The 24,873-nt window shown below is 36.8% G+C and overlaps 2 protein-coding genes across 2 annotated transcripts in view; one reads left to right on the top strand and one right to left on the bottom strand.

Annotated features, from left to right (window-relative positions):
• The window catches only part of RHOQ (ras homolog family member Q), a 123,796-nt gene extending 117,975 nt beyond the window's left edge, over positions 1-5,821 (top strand). The window contains exon 5 of the mRNA XM_053712253.1: positions 2,042-5,821. Coding sequence (XP_053568228.1) covers positions 2,042-2,197 — 156 coding nt within the window. The 3' untranslated portion in view covers positions 2,198-5,821. The remainder of the gene's footprint in view (positions 1-2,041) is intronic.
• PIGF (phosphatidylinositol glycan anchor biosynthesis class F) overlaps positions 2,248-24,873 on the bottom strand; it is a 54,571-nt gene continuing 31,945 nt past the window's right edge. Inside the window, exons 5-6 of the mRNA XM_053712252.1 lie at positions 21,741-21,849; positions 2,248-2,656 (exon numbers count right to left, since the gene is read on the bottom strand). Of these exons, the coding sequence (XP_053568227.1) occupies positions 2,543-2,656; positions 21,741-21,849 (223 nt within the window). The 3' untranslated portion in view covers positions 2,248-2,542. The remainder of the gene's footprint in view (positions 2,657-21,740; positions 21,850-24,873) is intronic.

The raw sequence follows: 24,873 nt of genomic DNA, 5'->3' as shown, positions 1-24,873 counted from the left end.
TTTGATAAAATTGTAATTCAGCTACAACAGTTTTTTTTTCAAGTTTGATTAGAACTAGAATAAAGCATATATATTAGCAAGAATGCTAGTAAACTATAGTTAGTTTAGTGCTGGCTTTTACTAGGCACTCTGCAAATGCTCAAAGAGCAGTGACGCAATACCTGTTACTAGGCCCTGCTGTTGGTTTTCATTTCTGCATGTCGTGTTCACATTAAACGTTGCTACTAGAAGTGGGTTTTGCTTCTAAAAGTTTACATCAAAATGTTGCTAGTGAAAACCATGAAGCTCGTTTATAATGTCCCTTTAAGTTGCAGGACATGAGCTATATGCTCTCAGGAGATATTTTATACAACACCCCAAAAATGGATAGATTTGTATTTCAAGGAAAAGAGATGAGGAAATATCTTCATGAAACATGACGTGAAACCAATTTTTCTTTCTTTTGAGATTCAGACAATTTAAAAAACTTTCTAATTTACTTTATTTAATTTTTTTCTTTTATGATTCAGATAGAGCATGAAATTTTAAGCAACTTTCTAATTTACTCCTATTATCAATTTTTCTTCATTCTCTTGCTATCTTTATTTGAATAAGAAGGCATCTAAGCTTTTTTTGGGTTCAGAACTCTGGACAGCATTTTTTTTATTGGTTGATGAATTTATCCACCAATCAGCAAGGACAACCCAGGTTGTTCACCAAAAATGGGCCAGCATCTAAAGTTGCATTCTTGCATTTCAAATAAAGATACCAAGAGAATGAAGACAATTTGATAATAGGAGTATATTAGAAAGTTGCTTAAAATTTCATGCTCTATCTGAATCACGAAATAAAAAAATTGGGTTCAGTGTCCCTTTAAATTTTCTTTAATTATGTGGTATTCTTTGTTGAAATGATACCTAGGTAGTGAGCACATTCCGGGAACACTTCATGGGATGAAATAGTGCTGCCAGCTAGCGATTTTCCAAATATATAGCATTACTGCTACAGAGATGTTCTTGTTCCTGAGCTTACCTTCCTGGTTTTCAACAAAGCATATTAAATGAATGAAGAAAATGTAATCCTAAAAGTAAATTAGAAATGTGTTTAAAATTGCATATTCTATTTGAATCTCGGAAGAGAAATGGGTTTTATGTCCCTTTGAGTAATATAATGATCACGTGTAAAAATGGGCACATACTTGTTAGTCTTTGGAAAGTAAATAGGAGAATTGGTAGAAACAAATGTCTTTTTACCATATCATGTAATACCAGCTGATCTTAGACACTGAGTGTCTATAGGGGTAAAATGATCACATTTTATTCTGTGCTGCAGTAAAGAATGCACATTTACAATAAATAAAAAACACTTTAGAAAGGAAATAAAATTCCCTTTTATATTCTACCTAAACCCACCCAAGCTACTATGCTAAGTATTAGGTGGAGAGAATGACTATCGGTCTGAGCTCTCATTTATTTACAAATGATATCTAGGAGTTAAAACTCTGCTACAGAACAGATGTAAAATTACATTCCTGTAGTTGAGAACAGGACCGCAATCTTAGGCCTAGTTTCTATTCAGTTGGTAAAGTTTGGAAGCTGGTGGTAACATAAAAAAAATCTCTATAGACTTTAATGGAGATAAAGGGTTTTTATCACCAGTATCCAAACGTTACCACCTCAATGGAAACTAGGCCTTAGTCTGTAGATTGGTGTATTATTGTTAATCCTTTCCCCCATATTTTATGTAAACACAAGACTAGTTATTATATATGGCTTAGTTCTTCTTGCTTATTCTCATAACTTATTTCTGTAAAAATAAAAACTTTGTATTTTCTTTTAATTTTATCATTATAAATGTTTTATCACTTGAGAGCAGAATTTAGTAAAATAATGTCCAACTCCCACATAAATGTGCTCTCTTTAGTTCTGACTAAAATGAAAAAGGAACAACTAAATATCTTGTATGGGTCCTGTTTCTTTATGCCATGTCTGCTTACCATGTGTTTTTGCACACCCTCTCACTCCTTTTACCGTGCGCTAACTCTGCTTTTATCTTTTGACAGATTGGAGCATGCTGCTACGTAGAGTGTTCTGCTTTAACACAAAAAGGACTGAAAGCAGTTTTTGACGAATCTATTATAGCAATTCTAACTCCAAAGAAAACCACCATGAAAAAGAGACTAGGATCAAGGTGTATTAACTGTTGTCTGATCACGTGAGCCTGCTCTACTGTGAGAACACATGGTACACGGTCTGTTACAAACCAAACTTTGTACCACAGCTGCAAAATCATTTTATTGACCGACTTTCCAGACTTCCAAGAGAAAATGCATCAAAAAGGGGAGAGCGTTTGGTACAAGTCTTTTGAAGGGACGGTACAGTTTCTCAGGGTTATAATTTATACAAGCTAGTGCCACAAAATAACAGTATTTGGAACAGCTTTGGCAAACCATCTGGACTTGGGAATTATCGCTTCAACAGGATTTCTATATTTGTCTGCTTAGAACGCACTAAATTCCATTTACTTTAGGGAATCTGCACATAAAGAAAAGACATGGCTCTTGTTATCGGCTTTTGTAGGTCAGTCGCTTCCTGTTCCAGTAAATCCACGTGGGAGCAATAAGAAGACCAGCCACATACCCTAAAGTAGCACCTAGAGAGCATGAAATTGGCCATACCTAAAGACAAACAAACATAAGTTAGACATGATTAGCACAAGAATTAAAGGGACATGAAATTCTAAAATCTTTTATTATGCATATGAAAGAGCACTATTTAAATACAATAAATACATAGTTTTTTTTTTGGGGTGGGAATATTGAGCGGATTGAATTAGTACAGGAAGTGCACATTTGAGCACATCCTGCTACAACTCTGATAAATTCCACATTTTAATTGGTGGCCAGTGACAAACAAAGTGCAACAAAGAAAAACAAAATAATGTCCCTTTAAATGCAATTTGAATTCCTTCCTGAATAACAGAATAATGGTTATGCACTCAATTAGAAAGCTCACTAATGTAGTTATCTGTAGCAAAATATAAGATGCTTTTAGCAGAAGAAATTTTAGAGCAGATCTTAAGGGTACTTTTTATACTGTGGGTTTTTTACAGGAGGAGGGTTTAACAGTGCCAAAGACCGGGTTTTGTTAGCATAACAGTCTCTGCAGAATTGTGTGATAGTTTGCACACTTTTATTCATTAAATATACTATTGTTAGAGAAAATGTATTGGTGTATTGTAAACAGCACAATTCCTCTAAAAATGACCTCTACTATCAGCTCAAAATTTACAAAAATATTCCATATTGTTTGCCTTTTCTCCCATAAATCATTCAGATGATTTATTAATGTATTGATGCAGTTAAAGGGACAGTAAATGTTTTTAAAAATTGCATAAACAAAAACATAAAAGAAAAATATTTAAAACAACCATTTAACCTTTATTTTAGCTACAAAATTTCCTTTCAACTCCTGGTACCGGTCACACAACCCCCATGTACAACTTCCAAACCCCCCCTTGATTTTTTTTTTTTTTAATGAACCACGAACAGTTCTGCCAATTGTAAAGCAACATATTGTTGCAACTATCCTACTCAGCAGTGTACTCACAGTGCGCATGCAAATATACAGCAACACCTGCACGGTAGCTTCCCTCAGACTGAGAAACTGGTTGTTGGTACTATTTTTTTTTTTTTTTTTAAAGACTGCTTATAGGGAGGCAGCCAGGAGCTGAGCGGCACTTTTGTTAGTTTAAAAATAAAATAATCTTTATTGTCCCTTTTTATCATTGGTTTGTTTTTTAAATACCAATAAACAAGAAGAAAATAAGTGATTTAAACCAGCAATCTGGTTGAAATCTGTAGATAAAATACCAAATACTGGTTTTAATACTAACTGTATCCGTACTAGCAGCTGGATAGTAATCTTTTAATGTATATTCATTTTTCTTGATATTATTATTATTTTGTATTATTAACTAAAGGACTGACATTACCAAAGGTACTACAGACTAAATTATACATGCACAACCTATAAATACAAGACTTGAAAAATTCCATGACTTCAGTGGTCAGGCTTCACAAATGCACTCTCCATATGTAAGCAGTATGTTAAAATATACTGTAGAAAATAAATATTGGAGATTTTTAATAATTTGTTACAGCCCAAATTAAACATGGGATGACACCACTGAGGAATGAATGGAATGTGCTGTGATAGTGCTCCATATTTTTATATTTAGATATTTTTTTCTTAAACTGGTTCTTGTGGCTTTTTTGTATAGCTACATTTTATAAGTAGTTGCATGCTAGTTATATTCACCCTACAAAAAAAAGAAAATAAAGTGTTAAGGTATTTTCTATTGTGTGAATGATTAAAAGGCATTGCATTTGTACTATTGCTGTTTCAAATTAAATGGTTTAAGAACATGATTTAACAAACTATTTCTGATTGAGAGCTGCAATGCCAGCAGATTTTAAGCAGGATATTACCTGTGTTAACTCCTTTGCAGGGCTTAAAGGGACGGTAAATGTTAATTAAAAATAAAATAAAAAAAAGTTAAAAGAAATAGTCTAGTCAAAATTAAATTTTCATGATTCAGACAGAGCAGGCAATTTTAAGTAACTTTCTAATTTACTCCTATTTTTCTTCGTTCTCTTGGTATCTTTATTTGAATGTAAGCTTAAAAGCCGGCCCATTTTTGGTTCAGCACCTGGGTAGCGCTTGCTGATTGGTAGCTACATTTATACACCAATCAGAAAGTTCTATTCAGGTTCTAAACCAAAAATGGGCCGGCTACTATGCTTACATTTTTGCTTTTTCAAATAAAGATACCAAGAGAACGAAGAAAAATTGATAAAAGTAGAAAGTTGCTTAAAATTGCATGCTCTATCTAAATCATGAAAGTTTAATTTTGACTAGACTATTCCTTTAAGCATTACATTTACTTAAAACAGTATATCCTTTTAATCCCCACCTCCTTTGTACATGCATTTTTTTTTAAAGGTAAAATATAACCGGACACGACAAAGTTGCAATATAACAGCCTGCAGAAGCGGTTACACAGCATATATTTTTCTTTTCTTTCTTTTTCTGAAGCTTGTGATCAGAAGCACAGCCAATCACAAGTGAACCATCCTCCCTATTGGATTTAACTGATGCAAGCTCCTTCCTTGAGTCTAAACTAGGTTGCACATGCGTCACACACTCAGGTAAAGATCAGGAGCACTTCCCTGATAACAAGCTTCAGAAAAAAATCTGCATGCTGTGTGCTGCACACCTTTAGAAAAATATGTGCAGAGAGGTGAGGATTGCAAGAATATACTGTGGCAAGTAAATGTAATGCAGACTTAAACTGAATGTTTACTCTCCCTATAAATACATAGTAAGTTCAAGTTAGTAATACAAAAACTACTCTAACGAATAAGAGCATGTCATTTTTGTATTAGAATACTACTGCATAACTGGTGAAAAGGAGCATAAAATGTATTGTAGCTGCTATACCAGACTAGTGGTGAACCTGGGAGAAGTGTATTATATATAATGGTGTGCAGGCTGTGGCTAAGATTACTGAAACTAACAATGCTTTAATATAGTATAGTGTTTTAGATGGGTTTTTTTTAGTTTTGTAGAAATGTTATCTCTAAAGGGGAGCACAGAAAAACCTTATTGCAAGTCTGCACAACTCTCTCACGCCAATGTGCCTCAGCTTTTTCTTTGGATCAAACTATCTCCGTTGCTAGGAGAGTGTTCTTCTGTCATGCCTAATAAACTTGTGTTTTTTCTTTTTGTCTCCTATAAGCTGTATACATTTCTAAATAAAGAAACCATCTTAATCTGCAAAAGTTCTGTGTACATGGATCATTTAAAGAAACCAACTACTCAATGAGGTCTATGATTATGGCTTTCGCTGAAAAGCGCAAGACTGTTTAGTAGCTGTGTTCTTGTGTTCTTATTTTAATGGTTCAAATGAACTTTTGTTTTAATTTTTGGAAATAGGATTGCTCCTCTTTTTTTTTTTCCAACGGCTCAATAACCAGACTACGATCACATCAGATTAAAAAACAGTTTATGTATACAGAACGATGAAAAACTACATGCATTTTTTCTTGTAACATAAGTTAAAGCGACATAAAACCCAAATGTTTTCTTTCATGATTCAGATACAGAATAAAATTTTAAAAAAGGTTTCCAATTTACTTCTATTATCAAATTTGCTTCATTCTTTGTTGAAGAGATATCTAGATAGGTAGAATGCACATGTCTGGGGCTGTGGCCGGACTATTAGCCGATGGACATTTGGCCGACAAATAATAGGCTCACACACAAGTGGCTGTCAGATAACAGTCTGGCCACGAGATAGATTTGATAGATAAATAAGAGAGATCATTTCTCAAACAAATAATTTTATTACAAGACCAGAGACTTCATATTTTGCATAACTTTCTTTTACTACTCGTGTGCAGCCTTAAAAGTACATAAATCACATAAACAGTTAAAATAATACAGAGAAAAAAAGTCTACATAACTAGCCAATGAGAATGCTAGGTTAGAGACCAGGGTAAAAATCAGAAGACCCATATTAACCATAAACAGACCAATGTGCAGCCCATCTTCCCCTTTCTTTTGCTGCTCAGCAACAAGATAAGTGTGCAATTATTATTCACTGATATATATATATATATATATATATATATATATATATATAGTTCTATCATATATAGTATATGGTTCTACCAAAGCCAAGTACATTTGTTGTAATCTTGTGGAGATTATATCTCCAGCTGTGGTTTGTAATAAGTTGTCATGATAAACTTTTACATGCAGAGAATGTGTCCATCAGTAATAGTACATTGCCTGTTGCTGTTCTTTTAACATTCAATGTACATGATATACCTGCAAATTTATAAGAATTTATTGCTGATTCTATTCAGAAGGCTTTGTCTGCCATCCCGCCTTCTAATAAATGTAAAGGTATTTTAAAACTTCTCATAAAGTTGATGAAATTTCAAATAACCGACAACATACTGAATTATCCTCCTCTGATGAGGATCTATCAGATTCAGAAGATCCTTCCTCAGATATGGACACTGACAAATCTACTTATTTATTTAAAATGGAGTACGTTCGTTCTTTGTTAAAGAAGTGTTGATTATATTGGATATTGAGGAGACTAGTCCTCTTGATATTAAAACTAGTAAACGTTTAAATTCTGTTTATAAACCTCCTGTGGTTATTCCAGAGGTTTTTCCAGTTCCTGATGCTATTTCTGATATGATTTCTAAGGAATGGAATAGGCCTGGTACTACTTTTATTCCTTCTTTAAGGTTTTAAAAAATGTATCCTTTGCCAGCAGTTAGATTGGAGTTTTGGGAAAAGATCCCCAAAGTTGATGGGGCTATCTCTACTCTTGCTAAACGTACTACTATTCCTACGGAAGATAGTACTTCTTTTAAAGATCCTTTAGATAGAAAAATGGAATCTTATCTAAGGAAAGCTTATTTATATTCAGGTCATCTTCTTAGGCTTGCAATTTCTTTGGCTGATTTTGCAGCTGCTTCAACTTTTTGGTTGGAAACTTTAGCGCAACAAATATCGGATCATGATTTGTCTAGCATTGTTAACTCGATTCAACATGCTAATAATTTCATTTGTGATGCCATTTTTTGATATCATCAAAATTGATGTTAAATTTATGTCTTTAGCTATTTTAGCTAGAAGTGCTTTGTGGCTTAAATCTTGGAATGCTGATATGACTTCTAAGTCCAGATTGCTATCTCTTTCTTTCCAAGGTAATACATTATTTGGTTCACAGTTGGATTCAATAATTTCAACTGTCACTGGGGGAAGGGAGTTTTTTTGCCTCAGGATAAAAGATCTAAGGGTAAATCTAAAGCTTCTAACCGTTTTCGTTCCTAATTAAGGAACAGAAACCTAATTCTTCCCCGAAGGAATCGGTTTCCAATTGGAAGCCTTCTTCAAATTGGAATAAATCCAAGCCATTTAAGAGATCAAAGCCAGCCCCCAAGTCTGCATGAAGGTGCGGCCTTTATTCCAGCTCAGCTGGTAGGGGGCAGATTAAGATTTTTTTTTTAAAGATGTTTGGATCAATTCGGTCCAAAATCATTGGATTCAGAATATTGTCTCAGGAATACAGAATAGGATTCAGAGTAAGACCGCCTGTGAAGATTTTTTTTCTTTCACGCATTCCAGCAAACCTAGTAAAGGCTCAGGCTTTCCTGAACTGTGTTTCAGACCTGGAGTTATCTGGGGTAATCATGCCAGTTCTGTTTCAGGAACAGGGTCTGGGGTTTTATTCAAATCTATTCATTGTCCCAAAGAAAGAAAATTCATTCAGACCAGTTTTGGATCTAAAAATTTTGAATATGTAAGAGTACCAACTTTCAAAATGGTGACTATAAGGTCTATTCTGCCTTTTGTTCAGCAAGGGCATTATATGTCCACAATAGACAAACAGGATGCATATCTTCATATTCCGATTCATCCAGATCGCTATCAGTTCCTGAGATTCTCTTTTCTAGACAAGCATTACCAATTTGTTGCTCTTCCTTTTGGCCTAGCGACAGCCCCAAGAATCTTTTCAAAGGTTCTCGGTGTCCTACTCTCTAATCAGAGAGCGGGATGTTGCGGTGTTTCCTTATTTGGATGATATCTTGGTACTCGCTCAGTCTTTACATTCTGCCGAATCTCACACGAATCAACTACTGTTGTTTCTTCGAAGACATGGTTGGAGGATCAATTTACCCAAAAAATCTTTGATTCCTCAGACAAAGGTAACCTTTTTAGGTTTCCAGATAGATTCAGTGTCCATGACTTTGTCTCTAACAGACAAGAGACGTTTGAAATTGGTTGCAGCCTGTCGGAACCTTCAGTCTCATTCCCTTCAGTAGCTATGTGCATGGAAGTTTTAGGTCTCATGATTGCAGCATCGGACACAATCCCCTTTGCTCAATTTCATATGAGACCTCTCCAGCTTTGTATGCTGAACCAATGGTGCAGGGATTATACAAGGATATCACAATTAATATCCTTATATTCCAATGTTAGACTTTCTCTGACTTGGTGGTTACATCACCATCGTATAATTCTAGGGTCCTCACAACAGATGCGAGTCTTTCAGGTTGGGGAGCGGTTTGGGGATCTCTGACAGCACAAGGGGTTTGGAAATCTCAAGAGGTGAGATTACCAATAAATATTTTGGAACTCCGTGCGATTCTCAGGGCTCTTCAGTTTTGGCCTCTGTTGAAGAGAGAACCGTTCTTTTGCTTTCAGACAGACTATCACAACTGTGGCATATGTCAATCATCAGGGTGGGACTCACAGTCCTCAAGCTATGAAAGAAGTATCTCGGATACTTGTTTTGGCGGAGTCCAGCTCCTGTCTAATTTCTACGGTTCATATCCCAAGTAAAGACAATTGGGAAGCGGATTACCTCAGTCGTCAGACTTTACATACGGGAGAATGGTCTCTCCACCCAGATGTGTTTTCTCAAGTTGTTCAGATGTGGGGGCTTCCAGAAATAGATCTGATGGCATCTCATCTAAACAAACTTCCCAGGTACCTGTCCAGGTACAGGGATCCTCAGGCGGAAGCAGTGGATGCGTTGACACTTCTTTGGTGTTATCAACCAGCTTATATTTTCCCACCTCTAGTTCTTCTTCCAAGAGTGATTTCCAAAATCATCATGGAGCAATCGTTTGTGCAGCTGGTGGCTCCAGCATAGCCTCACAGGTTTTGGTATGCGGATCTTGTTTGGATGTCCAGTTGCCAACCTTGGCCACTTCCATTAAGGCCAGGCTTTCTATTTCAAGGTCCGTTTTTCCATCAGGATCTCAAATCATTAAATTTGAAGGTATGGAAATTGAACGCTTAGTCATAGAGGTTTTTCTGACTCTGATTTAATACTATGCTGCAGGCTTGTAAATCTTTTTCTAGAAAGATTTATTATCAAGTTTGGAAGACTTACATTTCATGGTGTTCTCATAAATTCTCTTGGCATTCTTTTAGAATTCCTAGAATTTTAGTTTCTTTAGGATGGTTTGGATAAAGGTTTGTTTGCAAGTTCCTTGAAAGGACAAATATCTGCAGTTTTATTTCACAGAAAGATTGCTAAACTGCCTAATATTCATTGTTTTGTTTAGGCTTTGGTTCGTATTAAGCCTGTCATTGAATCAATCTCTCCTCCTTGGAGTCTTAATTTGGTTTTGAAGGCTTTACAGGCTCTTCCGTTTGAGCCTATACATTCTTTCAACATTAAACTACTTTCTTGGAAAGTGTTGTTTCTTTTGGCCATCTCTTCTGCTAGAAGAGTTTCTGAATTATCCGCTCTCTCTTGTGAATCTCCTTTTCTGGTTTTGCGGACTTTATTTAAATTTTTACCTAAGATGTGAATTCTAACAACATTAATAGAGAAATGGTTGTTCCTTCCTTGTGTCCTTATCCTAAGAATTCTTTGGAGAGATCTTTACATTCTTTGGATGTGGTGAGAGCTCTGAATTATGTTGAAGCTACTAAGATTTCAGGAAGACTTCTAGTCTATTTGTTATCTTTTCTGGTTCTAGGAAAGGTCAGAAGGCTTCTGCCGTTTCTTTGGCTTTGTGGTTTAAGTTTTTGAATTATCAAGTTTATTTGGAGTTGGGTCAAGCCCCGCCTCAGAGAATTACAGCTCATTCTACTAGATCAGTTTCCACTTCCTGGGCTTTTAAGAATGAAGCTTCAGTTGATCTTCTTTGCATACATTTACTAAATTCTATCATTTTGATGTATTTGCTTCTTCAGAAGCAGTTTTTGGTAGAAAAGTTCTTCAGGCAGCTGTTTCAGTTTGATTCTTCTGCTTTTGATTTAAGTTTTTTCCTTTCATTTATGAGAATAAACTTATATTTTTGGTTGTGGATTAATTTTTTCGGCAGAAAATGGTTGTTTTTATTTTTATCCATCCCTCTCTAGTGACTCTTGCGTGGAGTTCCACATCTTGGGTATTGCTATCCCATACGTCACTAGCTCATGGACTCTTACCAATTACATGAAAGAAAACATAATTTATGTAAGAATTTACCTGATAAATTCATTTCTTTCATATTGGCAAGAGTCCATGAGGCCCCCCCTTTTTTATGGTGGTTATGATTTATTTGTATAAAGCACAATTATTTCCAAATTCCTTTGTTGATGCTTTATTACTCCTTTATCACCCCACTTCTTGGCTATTCGTTAAACTGAATTGTGGGTGTGGTGAGGGGTGTATTTATAGGCATTTTGAGGTTTGGGAAACTTTGCCCCTCCTGGTAGGATTGTATATCCCATACGTTACTAGCTCATGGACTCTTGCCAATATGAAAGAAATTAATTTATCAGGTAAGTTCTTACATAAATTTATGTTTTTATACTATTTGTTGTTTTTTCTTTTTCAGTTTTTACTTTTAAATACCTGTTCGTTTTTTCTGTTATCTCATTCAAACTGCCCTGTTTTGCGGTTTTTTCTTCCATCTTCTCACAAGAGACTAAGTTTTTAACCCTTATCTTTTACCTTACTGTCTTGAGTTTTTTTCCTCTTCTTCTGGTCATGACTACAGCGGCCATTTTTGTGGGCGTTTGTTCGTGACGACACAGCCCGCCTTCATTTTACCTCAGAAGAGCTGTCGGCGCCTCCTCCTTCATCGGCTGAAGTAATCTCCCTGGTTATTTTTTAGTTTGTTTCATTCTTTTTCAAATCCATCGACATTTATTTTGTTTCTCTTTTCATTTACAGGTATTTGCTGCCCTCCGGTGCTTGTTTTACACCATTATTTTAAAAGCACTTTTGTTTCTGTCTGATAAATCTTAATTTAATTATTTTACAAAATTTCAAGGTATATTTAATATATTTAATTTTCAATTTTTGTTGCTTAGGTGTTTTGTCTTTCAATTTATTTTATTTATGTATTTTATTTTCTAAGTGAGTTTTATCATTTTATTTTTTAATATGTCTCAAGACAATTCTGCCCCTAATCCCCTGACTGAACAATCTGTTCAGAAAATGATTGACAACTCTTTAGGTAAATTAATGTCCCATGACATCTTTAATGGCAAAATCCTCTGCTAAAAAGCAATTAAAAGAAAAGCACCTTCTAGTGCTGTGAAAGCAAGCAAGAAACTTGTTTGTAAATCTAAACATATGTTATCAGAATCCAATCTTCCTTGTGGCAAAGGAAGTAAAACATCCGCTAAACGACCCCTTACTCCCAAGGGGCATAAAGGGGGAGTTTTAAATCAAAAATCCAAAGTTATTTTTAAAGATGAGGTTTCAGATTCCTTTACCTCTTGTAATTCTGATAATTTTTCTGAGGATTCAGATAATTCTACTTCTAATAATTTATGAATCAGACTCCTCCTCTGATTCTGAACCAAAATGTAAAAAATTTAAGAAACATTCTAAAAAATCAAAACATATAGATGATGAAATTAATTTTGCAGATGCCTTAGGCAATCCTCGCTTTAACGCAGATACTTTGCATCACCCTCGGTCATCTGAGTGGTTTCCCCCATGGAAATTGCAACTGTTGTGGATTTCCAACTTAAGAAACCTCTAAAGAAAAGATCTAGAAATAATATGAGGGCTGAATGTCCTAGACCCTTACTTCCCAAAAATAGTAATGTTACCCCGGACATAGAGCCCAAGGTTCTTAAGTTTATTGGATCTCCCGGGTATAAAATAAAGAGGTTTAGATAAAGCCTGGAGGAATTGCCAAGATAAACTTCTTGATTCTATTGGCCCAATTACTAAGCTTTTTGAATTATCTGAAGAGGCAGTTTTAAAAGAAACCTCTATGTATCCATCTCTCGTTAGAGAATGTGTTCAGCGTATTTTATCCTTTGTTGGTAACACCAATTCTGCCATCATTGTAGAAAGAAGAATATTCTTCGTAAAACAGATCCAAAAATTTGTGATTATGCGGTTAATGAACTACATTCTGACAAAGATGGTTTCCTTTTTGAAAGACTTGAATCTTTATGCAAACACTTTCTCAACTCTTAATAAAGTAAAAACTTCTATGAGAAAAATTCTTTACTGTCAAAATTTCTCTGACTGGGCCGGGAAAGGAAGAGGTAGCTTTCCCATCCATACCATACATTTATCCAGACCTCACTTTCAGCAAAACTACACCTCAGTTCCAATCTCCCAGATATGCCAATGAAGCCAACACCTCATACAGTTTTTTCCCACAACGTGCCAGACCATGGCAATAAAGAGGTCAACGCATCCGATCACGATCTCACCCTTCTGCAGGTAAAATTTCCTCTTTTTCCTCCCCCTCCTTCTTTCCCACTAAAAGTTGGAGGAAGAATAGCTTTCTTTGCTCACAATTGGAATCTCATAACTTCGGATTCTTGGATTTTAAAAATAGTTCAGGGAGTCCAAATAGATTTCATATCTCCTCCTGTTCAAATTTTATTCCCAAAACCTATTCCTTTCTCTCAAAAAGACAAAGTTTTGGTTAAAAAAGAAATAGAAAATCTTCAACAAAAAGAAGCAAATTTCTCAAAATTTAAATCCTCATCTGGCCTATTTCAGCAACATATTTTTAGTGAAAAAGAAAAACGGCCAGTTCAGAGTTGTTAAAAATCTGCGATCTCTCAATGCTCATGTTGTCTACAATCAATTCAAACTGGATGTACTGGTTTTTGATTGGCTTGTCAGGTTAGATCTTTCGGATGCTTATCTCACTGTTCCTATAGCTCCGGAACATTGGAAATATCTGACTTTTTCTTGGGAAGAAAAAATTTGGAACTTCACTTGTCTTCCTTTTGGCCTGTCCGCTGCCCCATGGATTTTTACAAAACTTCTCAAACCTGTAGTTTCTTTTTTGAGGAATTCGTTTTAATTATTTATCTAGACTATATTCTTCTGATGAAGCAGAATTTTCTCTCTCTTCAATACTAATTAACCATGACAATAAATCTCTTGGAAAACTTGGGTTTTCTTGTAAACAAGGAAAAATCAGTGCTGATTCCTTCCAAATCTCTAGTTTTCTTGGTTTTCTTATAGATACATCGAAAGCCATTTTAAGTTTGCCCTTATCCAAGATAAAGAACATCAAGAAAGAAATTTCCAAAACTCTCACCAAACAATTTGTCTCAGACAGCCAGAATAGTTGGGTTACTTTCATCCTCTATTCAGGCTATCTTTCCGGCCCCTCTTCATTATTGCAAACTCCAAAGGTTAAATATCTCTTCAGAAAGGTTTTTCATATTCTCACCTCATTCCGTTATCTTTAGAAACCAGAGAGGAGCTTCTGTCCAATATAACCAAGGATTTTATTCATCTTTGTCTAGACAGAATATATTCCAGGTCTTTCCAATTCAGCAGCAAACTGGGGTTCTCGTTTTCTCAGAGACTCAAGCGATTGGAGAATTCACAGGAAAATCTTCCTTTCTATTCAATCTCTTCTTGGTCCTTTTTCTTTTGACATTTTTGCTTCTCGTCTCAATCGCCAACTTTCCCTCTACTTCAGCTGACGACCAGATCCCGGTGCATTGGCAATAGATGCCTTCTTACAAACCTGGCCGAATCAAGGAGCTTATGCTTTTCCCCCTTTTTCCTTGATAGCTCTGACGATTTCTGTGGTTCGCAGGAATCTTCTAACTCTAATAACTCTCCTCTGGCCAACTCAAGCTTGTTATCCTTCTCTTCTCGAGATGTCCTTCAAACCTCCTCTTCTCCTCCCTGTTCTTCCAGACCTTCTTCTAGACCCAGAAGGCAACCCACACAATCTCATTCTCAACCAATCTCTCAGGTTGATAACTTGGTCGAACTCAGAAATCTCCTCAAACTTTCGGACTCAGCTAAAGCTCTCATGCGGGATTCATGGGCTCCAGGAACCCACAAATCTTATCTTTCCGCATGGACCAGATGGTCTAGCTGGTGTGTGCTTAGGAGTCTGGATCCCTTTTCAGCCCCTCTAACTCAAATTCTTAATTTTCTCTCATCTCTTTGACCTGGGTCTAGCTTATAGGATCTATTAATCTTTCTAGATCTGCTATTTCTGCTAGACATGACTTTATTAATAATCTATCTATTGGAAAGAACCTTTTAATCTGTTGTCTTCTCAAATCTATTAGATTAAAGAGACCTCCTGAACATAATTTATTTTGGGATGTAGATTTAATCTTCTCTCTCTTCAAATATTGGCCTTCTAATGATTCTCTATCATTAAAACAGATTTCAGCTAAACTAGCTACCCTTCTTTGCCTTATCGCTTTTCGCAGGGTTTCCGATGTTTGGGCTCTTGATTTCAACTCTAAATCCTTTTCTCCTGAAGGTGTCACTTTTCTCATTTCCCGTAGAACTAAGACTGTATCTTCTTCTATCTTTATTTTCCAACTGAACCCTCTCTCTGTGTTGTGTCTTGTTTCAAAGCCTATGAAACTAAAACTTCTTCCTTTAGAGATTCTTCTAACAATCAACTCTTGTTGTCCTTTGTTCCTCCTCACGCTCCTGTCTCTCCTACTTCTATTGCGAGGTGGATTAAATGGGTGATGTCTGAGGCTGGAATTGATCTTGCATTCACAGCTCATTCAGTTAGGGGATCAGCCGCTTCTAAAGCCCTTTTAAAATCTGCTCCTTTGCAAGAAATTTTGAAGGCAGCAGACTGGTCCTCCGATTCAACTTTCAAACCTTTTTACTTTAAACCCATTCAACACGCCTCTCTAAATCTTTTTCAATAATTGGTTTAAACACAAAATATGAAGTCTCTGGTCTTGTAATAAAATTCCGATTATCCTAGCTTGGTGAAGGAAAAATCTAGATTTTATTAAAGACACAGAGATGAATATTTTCCCACCTCTACTTCTGTCTTCTCCCAACCCATACTGTTATTTTACTTGTTATATACTAATGATTTATATTTTATTTTAGTTACCAACTACTTAAACGTCATCTGGATTTGTTCCTTCAATCAAAACATCTTCAACTTCATGGAAACATAGATGGATCTTCGGATTTTCTTCCCCCTATCCTGAACTTTCTTTGAGTCAAAATTCTCTAAAGTTTCTTCAAGTTTTATGGTTCTGTTTTGTCCTATGTTTGTTAGTTGGACTGTTGGGACTTTTCTGTTTCTTCAGAAGATTCTTTGTTATGAACATCAAGCAAGAAAGAGGAAGATGGTGTGCACATTGATCTGTTTAGGGTCAATATGGGTCTTTTGATTGGTCCATTTTTACCCTGGTCTCTAACCTAGCATTCTCATTGGCTAGTTATGTAGACTCTTTTTTTTCTCTCTGTATTTTAACTGTTTATGTGATTTATGTACTTTTAAGGCTGCACACAAGTAGTAAAAGAAAGTTATGCAAAATATTCGTCTCTGTGTCTTTAATAAAATCTAGATTATTCCGTCACAAAGCTAGGATAATCGGAATTACAAGACGTGCGGGTTGGGACCCATGGCTAGGTTCCCAGAGGCGGTTGCGGTGCCCTAGGCTCTGATTAGAACAGAGCACTCTGGAGCATATCTGCCCTTGGCCGAACTCAGAACATGCTTCGGCATTCTGTCCGTCGGCCAAATGTCCGTCTGCATTTTGACAGAGCACCGTCTGGGGAAATAGTGCTGCCATCTAGTGCTCTTGTTAATGTATAACAATTTTTTAAAACTACTGCCATCAAAATGTGGGGTCTTGCGTCCCTTTTAAATAATGAAGCTGAAAATAAAAAACTGAACAACAGTATAATTTGTTTAGCACACTAGAATTATATAACTGAAGTTGAGTTGGATAATTATAGTACTATTATTACACAATTTAATAAATAAGGCATTCTGACTCTGAGGAACTGTCCTATAACAAGTCTAAGAAGAATTCATGTTTCTTGCAAATATTAGACAAAATCAGTGTCTATTTTCTTAATGTATCAAACAGTTTTTCCCCTGGCCTAGACTAATACCAGATTTAAAACTAAAGATATTTGTTCAGTTTCAGATACAAATTTTAAAGGGACATACAACAAGTTGGGATAGAGACAAAATATAATATGTACTTTAATTAACCCTTTCTTTTTAGGATGGGGATTATCTGCTGGAGCATGCCTAGAAGCTGTGAACTCAGTTGAAATACAATGACTGTGTCTAAACAGTGATAAGGGGGGGGGGGGGGGGGGCTGCTCCAGGTAGCTAAACTATGTAATTAATTTTGATTATTTTTGAAAACTATTTTAAAATACTTGCCAGCAATTTTTAAACTTTTTTTTATGCAAACTATTTTTAATTAATTAGCCCTTTTAGGATATGCACATATCTCAACCTGTTTTATGTCCTTTTAAGTAATTTGCTTTAAGCATGCACATGTACCAAGAAGACTTAGCAATCTGATAATATAAGTTAACTGGAAAGTTTAGCTTTTTTTTTTTTTTTAAATTAAATTGCATGTTCTATCTACACCTAGACAGTTAAGGGACAGTCTACTCCAAAAATGTTATTGTTTAAAAAGATAGATAAACCCCTATTGTTACTCATTCCCTAATTTTGCATAACCAACATGGTTATATTAATGTACTTTTTACCTCTGATTACCCTGTATCTAAAGCCTCTGCAGACTACCCTCTTATCTCCGTTCTTTTGACAGACTTGCAATTTAGCCAATCAGTGCTGACTCATAAGTAACTTCACGGGGTGAGTACAATGTTATCTATATGGCACACAAACTAAAACTGTCAAAATGCACTTAAATAAGAGGCATCCTTCAAGGACTTAGAAATTAACATACGAGTCTGTCATGGGTTTACCTACCAGAGACTCTGTTCAACTTAGTTCCTTGTTATACAGTATGTTAATGTTTATGTGATAACTGCTCCTTTGTTGCTGACTGCAACTGCCATGTTTTTTTAAATGTCTTTTTACTGAAGGAAACCAAGGCAGCAGGGATTGTGGAAGAGGACCAGTGGGGAACGGAGTGTTGGTTGCTCAACCATTTTTATTCAAATTGTGCTGTTGAGAATAAAGTTAGTTTTCTGCTTAAACTCAATAAGACACAGTCTTATCTGTTTTATTGAGGTAAATTGAGAGTAAACTGTGTATAGAGCTTTTAAGGGCTGTTCTCTGCAAGTATATTAGGGACACAGGAGGGAATCAACGAAAACAGACAAGGGACAGCATTGTCCTTGGTAGCAGGTCTGTTACATTGGTGTCAAGAAGTGGGATCCTCCTTACAGCCAAGTCCCAGCGCAAACAGGATGGCAGGGAACTATCAGCAACTGACTATCATCGCCCTACGAGAACTGATGACTCAGAAAGGACAAGACCCAACAGGAATCAGAGCAGGAGGGAGAGTCAACCCCAGGTATGAGCAACTTCGGGTCGTTCAGTGCATGCAACTGGGCAGGATGAACTTTTACGGAAAGTGCGGGAGCGTTTGACGTTCTATAGTCCTAACCCCTCAATCGAGATAATCAACCGGGTTATGGAGGCTGCTGAGAATGAAATGGTGGAAGAGCTAGCCATCCGCAAGGCTAATGCACTCAACCACATTTCAAAGGACGGACGGTCCACAAAAAGCACTGGGTCATCCAGCAGCATAAAGGTGACACATCAGGCTTTTAAAACCTTTGATTATCAGACAGGATTTTTTGACTAACTGATTTCTACAAGATTTTGAGAAACAATATAGATTGAACCCCGGGAGTGGGTGTCTATACTAGTTGGCAAACTAACTGGCAGGGCAGCTGAAGCATACCAGAGGATCACAGCAGAGACTACCAGGAAGTAAAGAAACATCTCCTATGCCATCACCCCAGATACATACCGACGGCGCTTCAGGGTTAATCGCATGTTAGCTAAAGATTGGCACACAGGATGGACAGAGCAGCCCGGAGCTGATTACAGGGTGCAAGACTACCACTAATGTGCCAGCCAATAACTGCTTTACCAGTCTGAGCAACCCCGGATTGTCTTTTGCAGAAGCTTAGATACTTTCTTTTTCAAATAAAGATAGCAAGAGAACGAAGAAAATTTGATAATAGGAGTAAATTAGAAAGTTGCTTAAAATTGCATGCTCTATCTGAATTACGAAAGAAAAAATTTGGGTTCAGTGTCCCTTTAATGTTTATATGATAACTGCTCCTTTGTTGCTGACTGCAACTGCCATGTTTTTTTAAATTACAAGGCAGCAGGGATTGTGGGAAGAGGACCAGTGGGGAACTGAGTGTTGGTTGCTCAACCCTTTTTATTCAAATTGTGCTGTTGTGAATAAAGTTAGTTTTCTGCTTAAACTCAATAAGACACAGTTCTGTTCTATTGAGGGAAATTGAGAGTAATCAGTGTACAGAGCTTTTAAGGGCTGTTCTCTGCAAGTTTCTAAGGGACACAGGAGGGAATCAGAGACAACAGACAAGGGACCACATAATCCTTGCTAGCAGGTCTGTTACAGAGCCTACCTAGGTTTAGCTTTCAACAAAGAATACCAAGAGAACAAAGCAAATCTGATGATAAAAGTAAACTGGAAAGTTGTTTAAATTTCATGCCTCATCTGAATCATAGAAGTTTAATTCTGACTAGACTGTTTCTTTGATAAATGACAAAATAACTACTAAAAGCCTTCCATAGACCAAAAAACAAAAACAAACGTGACATTAACTTCAGTAACAAAGTGCACTATTCCTGGTATTATCAACTTCTTTAGTTGCTCCAAATCCCTAAACATCAGCACAGAAGGCAAACAACTGAATGACATTTAAAAATAGAAGGGAATTTAAAAGTGTCTTAAATTACACAATGTATCTAAAGCATGGGAGAGTCATTTTAACTTTCCTCTCCCATTAGGTAAAGATCTGGGTGGTGAGGATAAGTAGGAGTAATCCTCTGAGTGCAAAAAATATTGGTTACTGCGCTGTGAAACCCTATTAAGCCTATGAGAAATAAGAGGGCTCCCCAGCCTCTAAGTGATTATGGTCTTTTTAGTATTATATCACATTATTTGTTATTTTACACGTATATTTTATAACAATCTATTTTAAGCTTTCATTAGCGCCAATGATCTAAGATTTATTTGGTTTCGTTTTGTGGCCAAATTCTTCATACACACTTTCAGGAGTAATCCTCTGCAATGGGTAAAGGGACACAAAAATGCAAAAAGAAAATGTTCCATTGTGTTAGGGAAGTTTTATTATTATTGGGCTGGTAGTTGCATAGAACCTGCAAAACGTTTAAACACCTAGTTGTGAAGTTAGCGCCAGAGCAGCATTGCACTACTGCTCCAGAAGTGGACATGACTGGCAATTGGTGGCTACGCACATAGACCTCTGGATATTGGCTCAATGGCTGTGTTTAGTTATGGACCAGTAGTGTATTGCTGCTCTGGAGCAGACTAATTTAACTACGTGCTTAATGGCTATGAATTGTTTATACACATTTAATGCAAATCAGAGTGCAATAATACATTTAGCATATTTCTTATTATTACTTTAAATATGTAGCTTTCATTTCAGATCCCAATTTCCTTCTCTGTTTTAAAATTCAAACAATTACTTTATATTTGTTGTACTTTGTTCAAAATAATGACAAATGGCACCATGGATGATATTAATGACAATATACACACTATGACAGGTGTTTTTGGTTTATTTTGGGCAACTACATCATAAAGCAGTGGATTTATATTGTCCTTTTGCTATATAAAGTGGTGCTGAGACAACACGTGTGGCTTTATTACTGTCTGTGCTAAAAACTGTGCAGTACAGTGCAATAAGGGCAAGCTTTCCTTGGATTGTCAGTCTGTTCAGATAGGTTTGAAAATAAGTGTTTTTACTTTGTTACTGAAACAGTGTTTTTATTATGTTGGGGTCAGGGTGACAAAACAGTATGACAAAAGAAAAGCGTTTCAGTGGATTGTTGTGACACGGTATGCATGCAGTATTGTTGAGACACAGTATGCATGCGGTCGGTACTGTTGTGACACGGTATGCATGCGGTACTGTTGTGACACGGTATGCATGCGGTACTGTTGTGACACGGTATGCATGCGGTCGGTATTGTTGAGACACGGTATGCATGCGGTTGGTATTGTTGTGACACGGTATGCATGCGGTCAGTATTGTGACACGGTATGCATGCGGTCAGTATTGTGACACGGTATGCATGCGGTCGGTATTGTTGAGACACTGTATGCATGCGGTCGGTATTGTTGAGACACGGTATGCATGCAGTTTGGTATTGTGACACAGTATGCATGCGTTATTGTTGTGACACGGTATGCATGCGGTCGGTATTGTGACACGGTATGCATGCGGTCAGTATTGTGGCACGGTATGCATGCGGTCAGTATTGTGGCACGGTATGCATGCGGTCAGTATTGTGACACGGTATGCATGCGGTCAGTATTGTGACACTGTATGCATGCGGTCGGTATTGTTGAGACACTGTATGCATGCAGTCGGTATTGTTGAGACACTGTATGCATGCGGTCGGTATTGTTGAGACACGGTATGCATGCAGTTTGGTATTGTGACACGGTATGCATGCGCTATTGTTGTGACACGGTATGCATGCGGTCGGTATTGTTGAGACACTGTATGCATGCGGTCGGTATTGTTGAGACACGGTATGCATGCAGTTTGGTATTGTGACACGGTATGCATGCGTTATTGTTGTGACACGGTATGCATGCGGTACTGTTCTGACATGGTACATTTATAATATAACCTCCATACTGTGGAGTTGTTTTTGTTTAGTGTAAACCCAGATGTTGGCCTCAATAAGCATTTGTGCGACTGAATCAAATATTTACCTGCCAAGGTCTTTCCCAGTCTAATGGTAAAGGAAAGGCTCCTAGCCAGGCTCCAACCACACTGCACAAAGTTGTTATTTGTAGACTGTGATCCCAAACAGACATTGCCCTGTAAAGGAAAGAATATATAAGTTGTTAACCCTTTTATTATCAGCAACAACTTTATTTAACTTCTTGCTCAGCAATGAATTACCTTATTGCTCCTGTTTGTGGCATGGGAAAAACCCTAACACAACCATGCTCAGCAGAGCTTACCAACCACTAACATGGTACCAATAAATGGCTTTCCTCAGCTAATACAAGGAGACACCTAATAAGCAGTTGGGATAATACATTCAACTATATACTGTAGGCCCATGTGATGTAGAAGGAGATATCTCATTGGTTTGTGCCTATTTGGATACATTAGCATATTAGGTCACTTTCATCTTCTTAAAATGTCAACTATTTATAAAACTTTATTTGCTAATTTAAAGCAGTGTGATATATACAAGACTGTATGATAATGACAATATTCAGGTTTTAAGATATGCTACTTAAATATAGCATAGCTAATAGGGATATGTTTGATAATTCCTCCTATAAATGGATAAACTGAAATACATATATTATTTTGAATCTAATATTTACTATACTTTAAGAGCAAATGAGCTATTTTATATTTACTAGGGTTTATGGGTAATCTGCCACCTAGCCCAAAAGAGATAATAAAAACTAGCGTGGCTACTCAAAATTCCTGGACGATAGCCAGATACCTCAGTGTCAGGTGAACAGCCTCACAAACAGAAGAATAAACCCATTAAAAAGAAAGAACATTAACAAATATATAATAAAGTGTTGCATTTCAGCTCAAAAGTGTTAAAGGCAATTATTGCTTTGAATACTATTTTGTTTTTGCAGCACATAGGAGATAAATACGGTGTAAATATCCAATGGGACACAATAAGAAAAACGGAGTAGTACAGTTTAAATAATCCAAGAGGTTAAAAAACATAATTTATGTAAGAACTTACCTGATAAATTCATTTCTTTCATATTAGCAAGAGTCCATGAGCTAGTGACGTATGGGATATACATTCCTACCAGGAGGGGCAAAGTTTCCCAAACCTTAAAATGCATATAAATACACCCCTCACCACACCCACAATTCAGTTTAACGAATAGCCAAGAAGTGGGGTGATAAGAAAAAAGTGCGAAAGCATATAAAATAAGGAATTGGAATAATTGTGCTTTATACAAAAAAATCATAACCACCACAAAAAAGGGCGGGCCTCATGGACTCTTGCTAATATGAAAGAAATGAATTTATCAGGTAAATTATGTTTTCTTTCATGTAATTAGCAAGAGTCCATGAGCTAGTGACGTATGGGATAATGACTACCCAAGATGTGGATCTTTCCACACAAGAGTCACTAGAGAGGGAGGGATAAAATAAAGACAGCCAATTCCTGCTGAAAATAATCCACACCCAAAATAAAGTTTAATGAAAAACATAAGCAGAAGATTCAAACTGAAACCACTGCCTGAAGAACTTTTCTACCAAAAACTGCTTCAGAAGAAGAAAATACATCAAAATGGTAGAATTTAGTAAAAGTATGCAAAGAGGACCAAGTTGCTGCTGTGCAAATCTGATCAATCGAAGCTTCATTCCTAAACGCCCAGGAAGTAGAAACTGACCTAGTAGAATGAACTGTAATCCTTAGAGGCGGAGTTTTACCCGACTCGACATAAGCATGATGAAATAAAGATTTCAACCAAGATGCCAAAGAAATGGCAGAAGCTTTCTGGCCTTTTCTAGAACCGGAAAAGATGACAAATAATACAAAGCTCTAACAGCATCCAAAGAATGCAATGATTTCTCCTTAGAATTCATAGGATTAGGACATAATGAAGGAACCACAATTTCTCTACTAAGGTTGTTAGAATTCACAACCTTAGGAAAAAAATTCAAAAGAAGTTCGCAGCACCGCCTCATCCTGATGAAAAATCAGAAAAGGAGACTCACAAGAAAGAGCAGATAATTCAGAGACTCTTCTGGCAGAAGAGATGGCCAAAAGAAACAAAACTTTCCAAGAAAGTAATATAACGACCAAAGAATGCATGGGTTCAAAAAGGAGGAGCTTGAAAAGCCCCCAGAACCAAATTCAAACTCCAAGGAGGAGAAATTGACTTAATGACAGGTTTTATACAAACCAAAGCTTGTACAAAACAATGAAATATCAGGAAGATTAGCAATCCTTCTGTGAAAAAAGAACAGAAAGAGCAGAGATTTGTCCTTCAAGGAACTTGCGGACAAACCTTTATCTAAACCATCCTGAAGAAACTGAAAAATTCTCGGTATTCAAAAAGAATGCCAAGAAAAAAAGATGAGAAAGACACTAAGAAATATAAGTCTTCCAGACTCTATAATATATCTCACTAGAAACAGATTTACGAGCCTGTCACATAGAATTAATCACAGAGTCAGAGAAACCTTCTTTGACCAAGAATCAAGCGTTCAAACTCCATACCTTAAAATTTAAGGATTTGAGATCCTGATGGAAAAAAAGGACCTTGCGACAGAAAGTCTGGTCTTAACGGAAGAGTCCACAGCTGGCAAGAGGCCATCCGGACAAGATCCGCATACCAAAACCTGTGAGGCCATGCTGGAGCTACCAGCAGGACAAACGAGCATTCCTTAGAATCTTGGAGAATACTCTTGGAAGAAGAACTAGAGGCGGAAAGATATAGGCAGGATGATACTTCCAAGGAAGTGATAATGTATCCACTGCTTCCGCCCGAGGATCCCGGGATCTGGACAGATACCAGGGAAGTTTCTTGTTTAGATGAGAAGCCATCAGATCTATTTCTGGGAGTTCCCACATTTGAACAATCTGAAGAAATACCTCTGGGTGAAGAGACCATTCGCCCGGATGCAACGTTTGGCGACTGAGATAATCCGCTTCCCAATTGTCTATACCTGGGATATGAACCACAGAGATTAGACAGGAGCTGGATTCCGCCCAAACCAAAATTCGAGATACTTCTTTCATAGCCAGAGGACTGTGAGTCCCTCCTTGATGATTGATGTATGCCACAGCTGTGACATTGTCTATCTGAAAACAAATGAACAACTCTCTCTTCAGAAGAGGCC

This window comes from Bombina bombina, chromosome 4, assembly GCF_027579735.1.
Source record: "Bombina bombina isolate aBomBom1 chromosome 4, aBomBom1.pri, whole genome shotgun sequence".
Lineage (NCBI taxonomy): Eukaryota > Metazoa > Chordata > Amphibia > Anura > Bombinatoridae > Bombina > Bombina bombina.
Note: the sequence above shows the minus strand (reverse complement) of the source record. Positions and strands in the feature narration are given on the sequence as shown.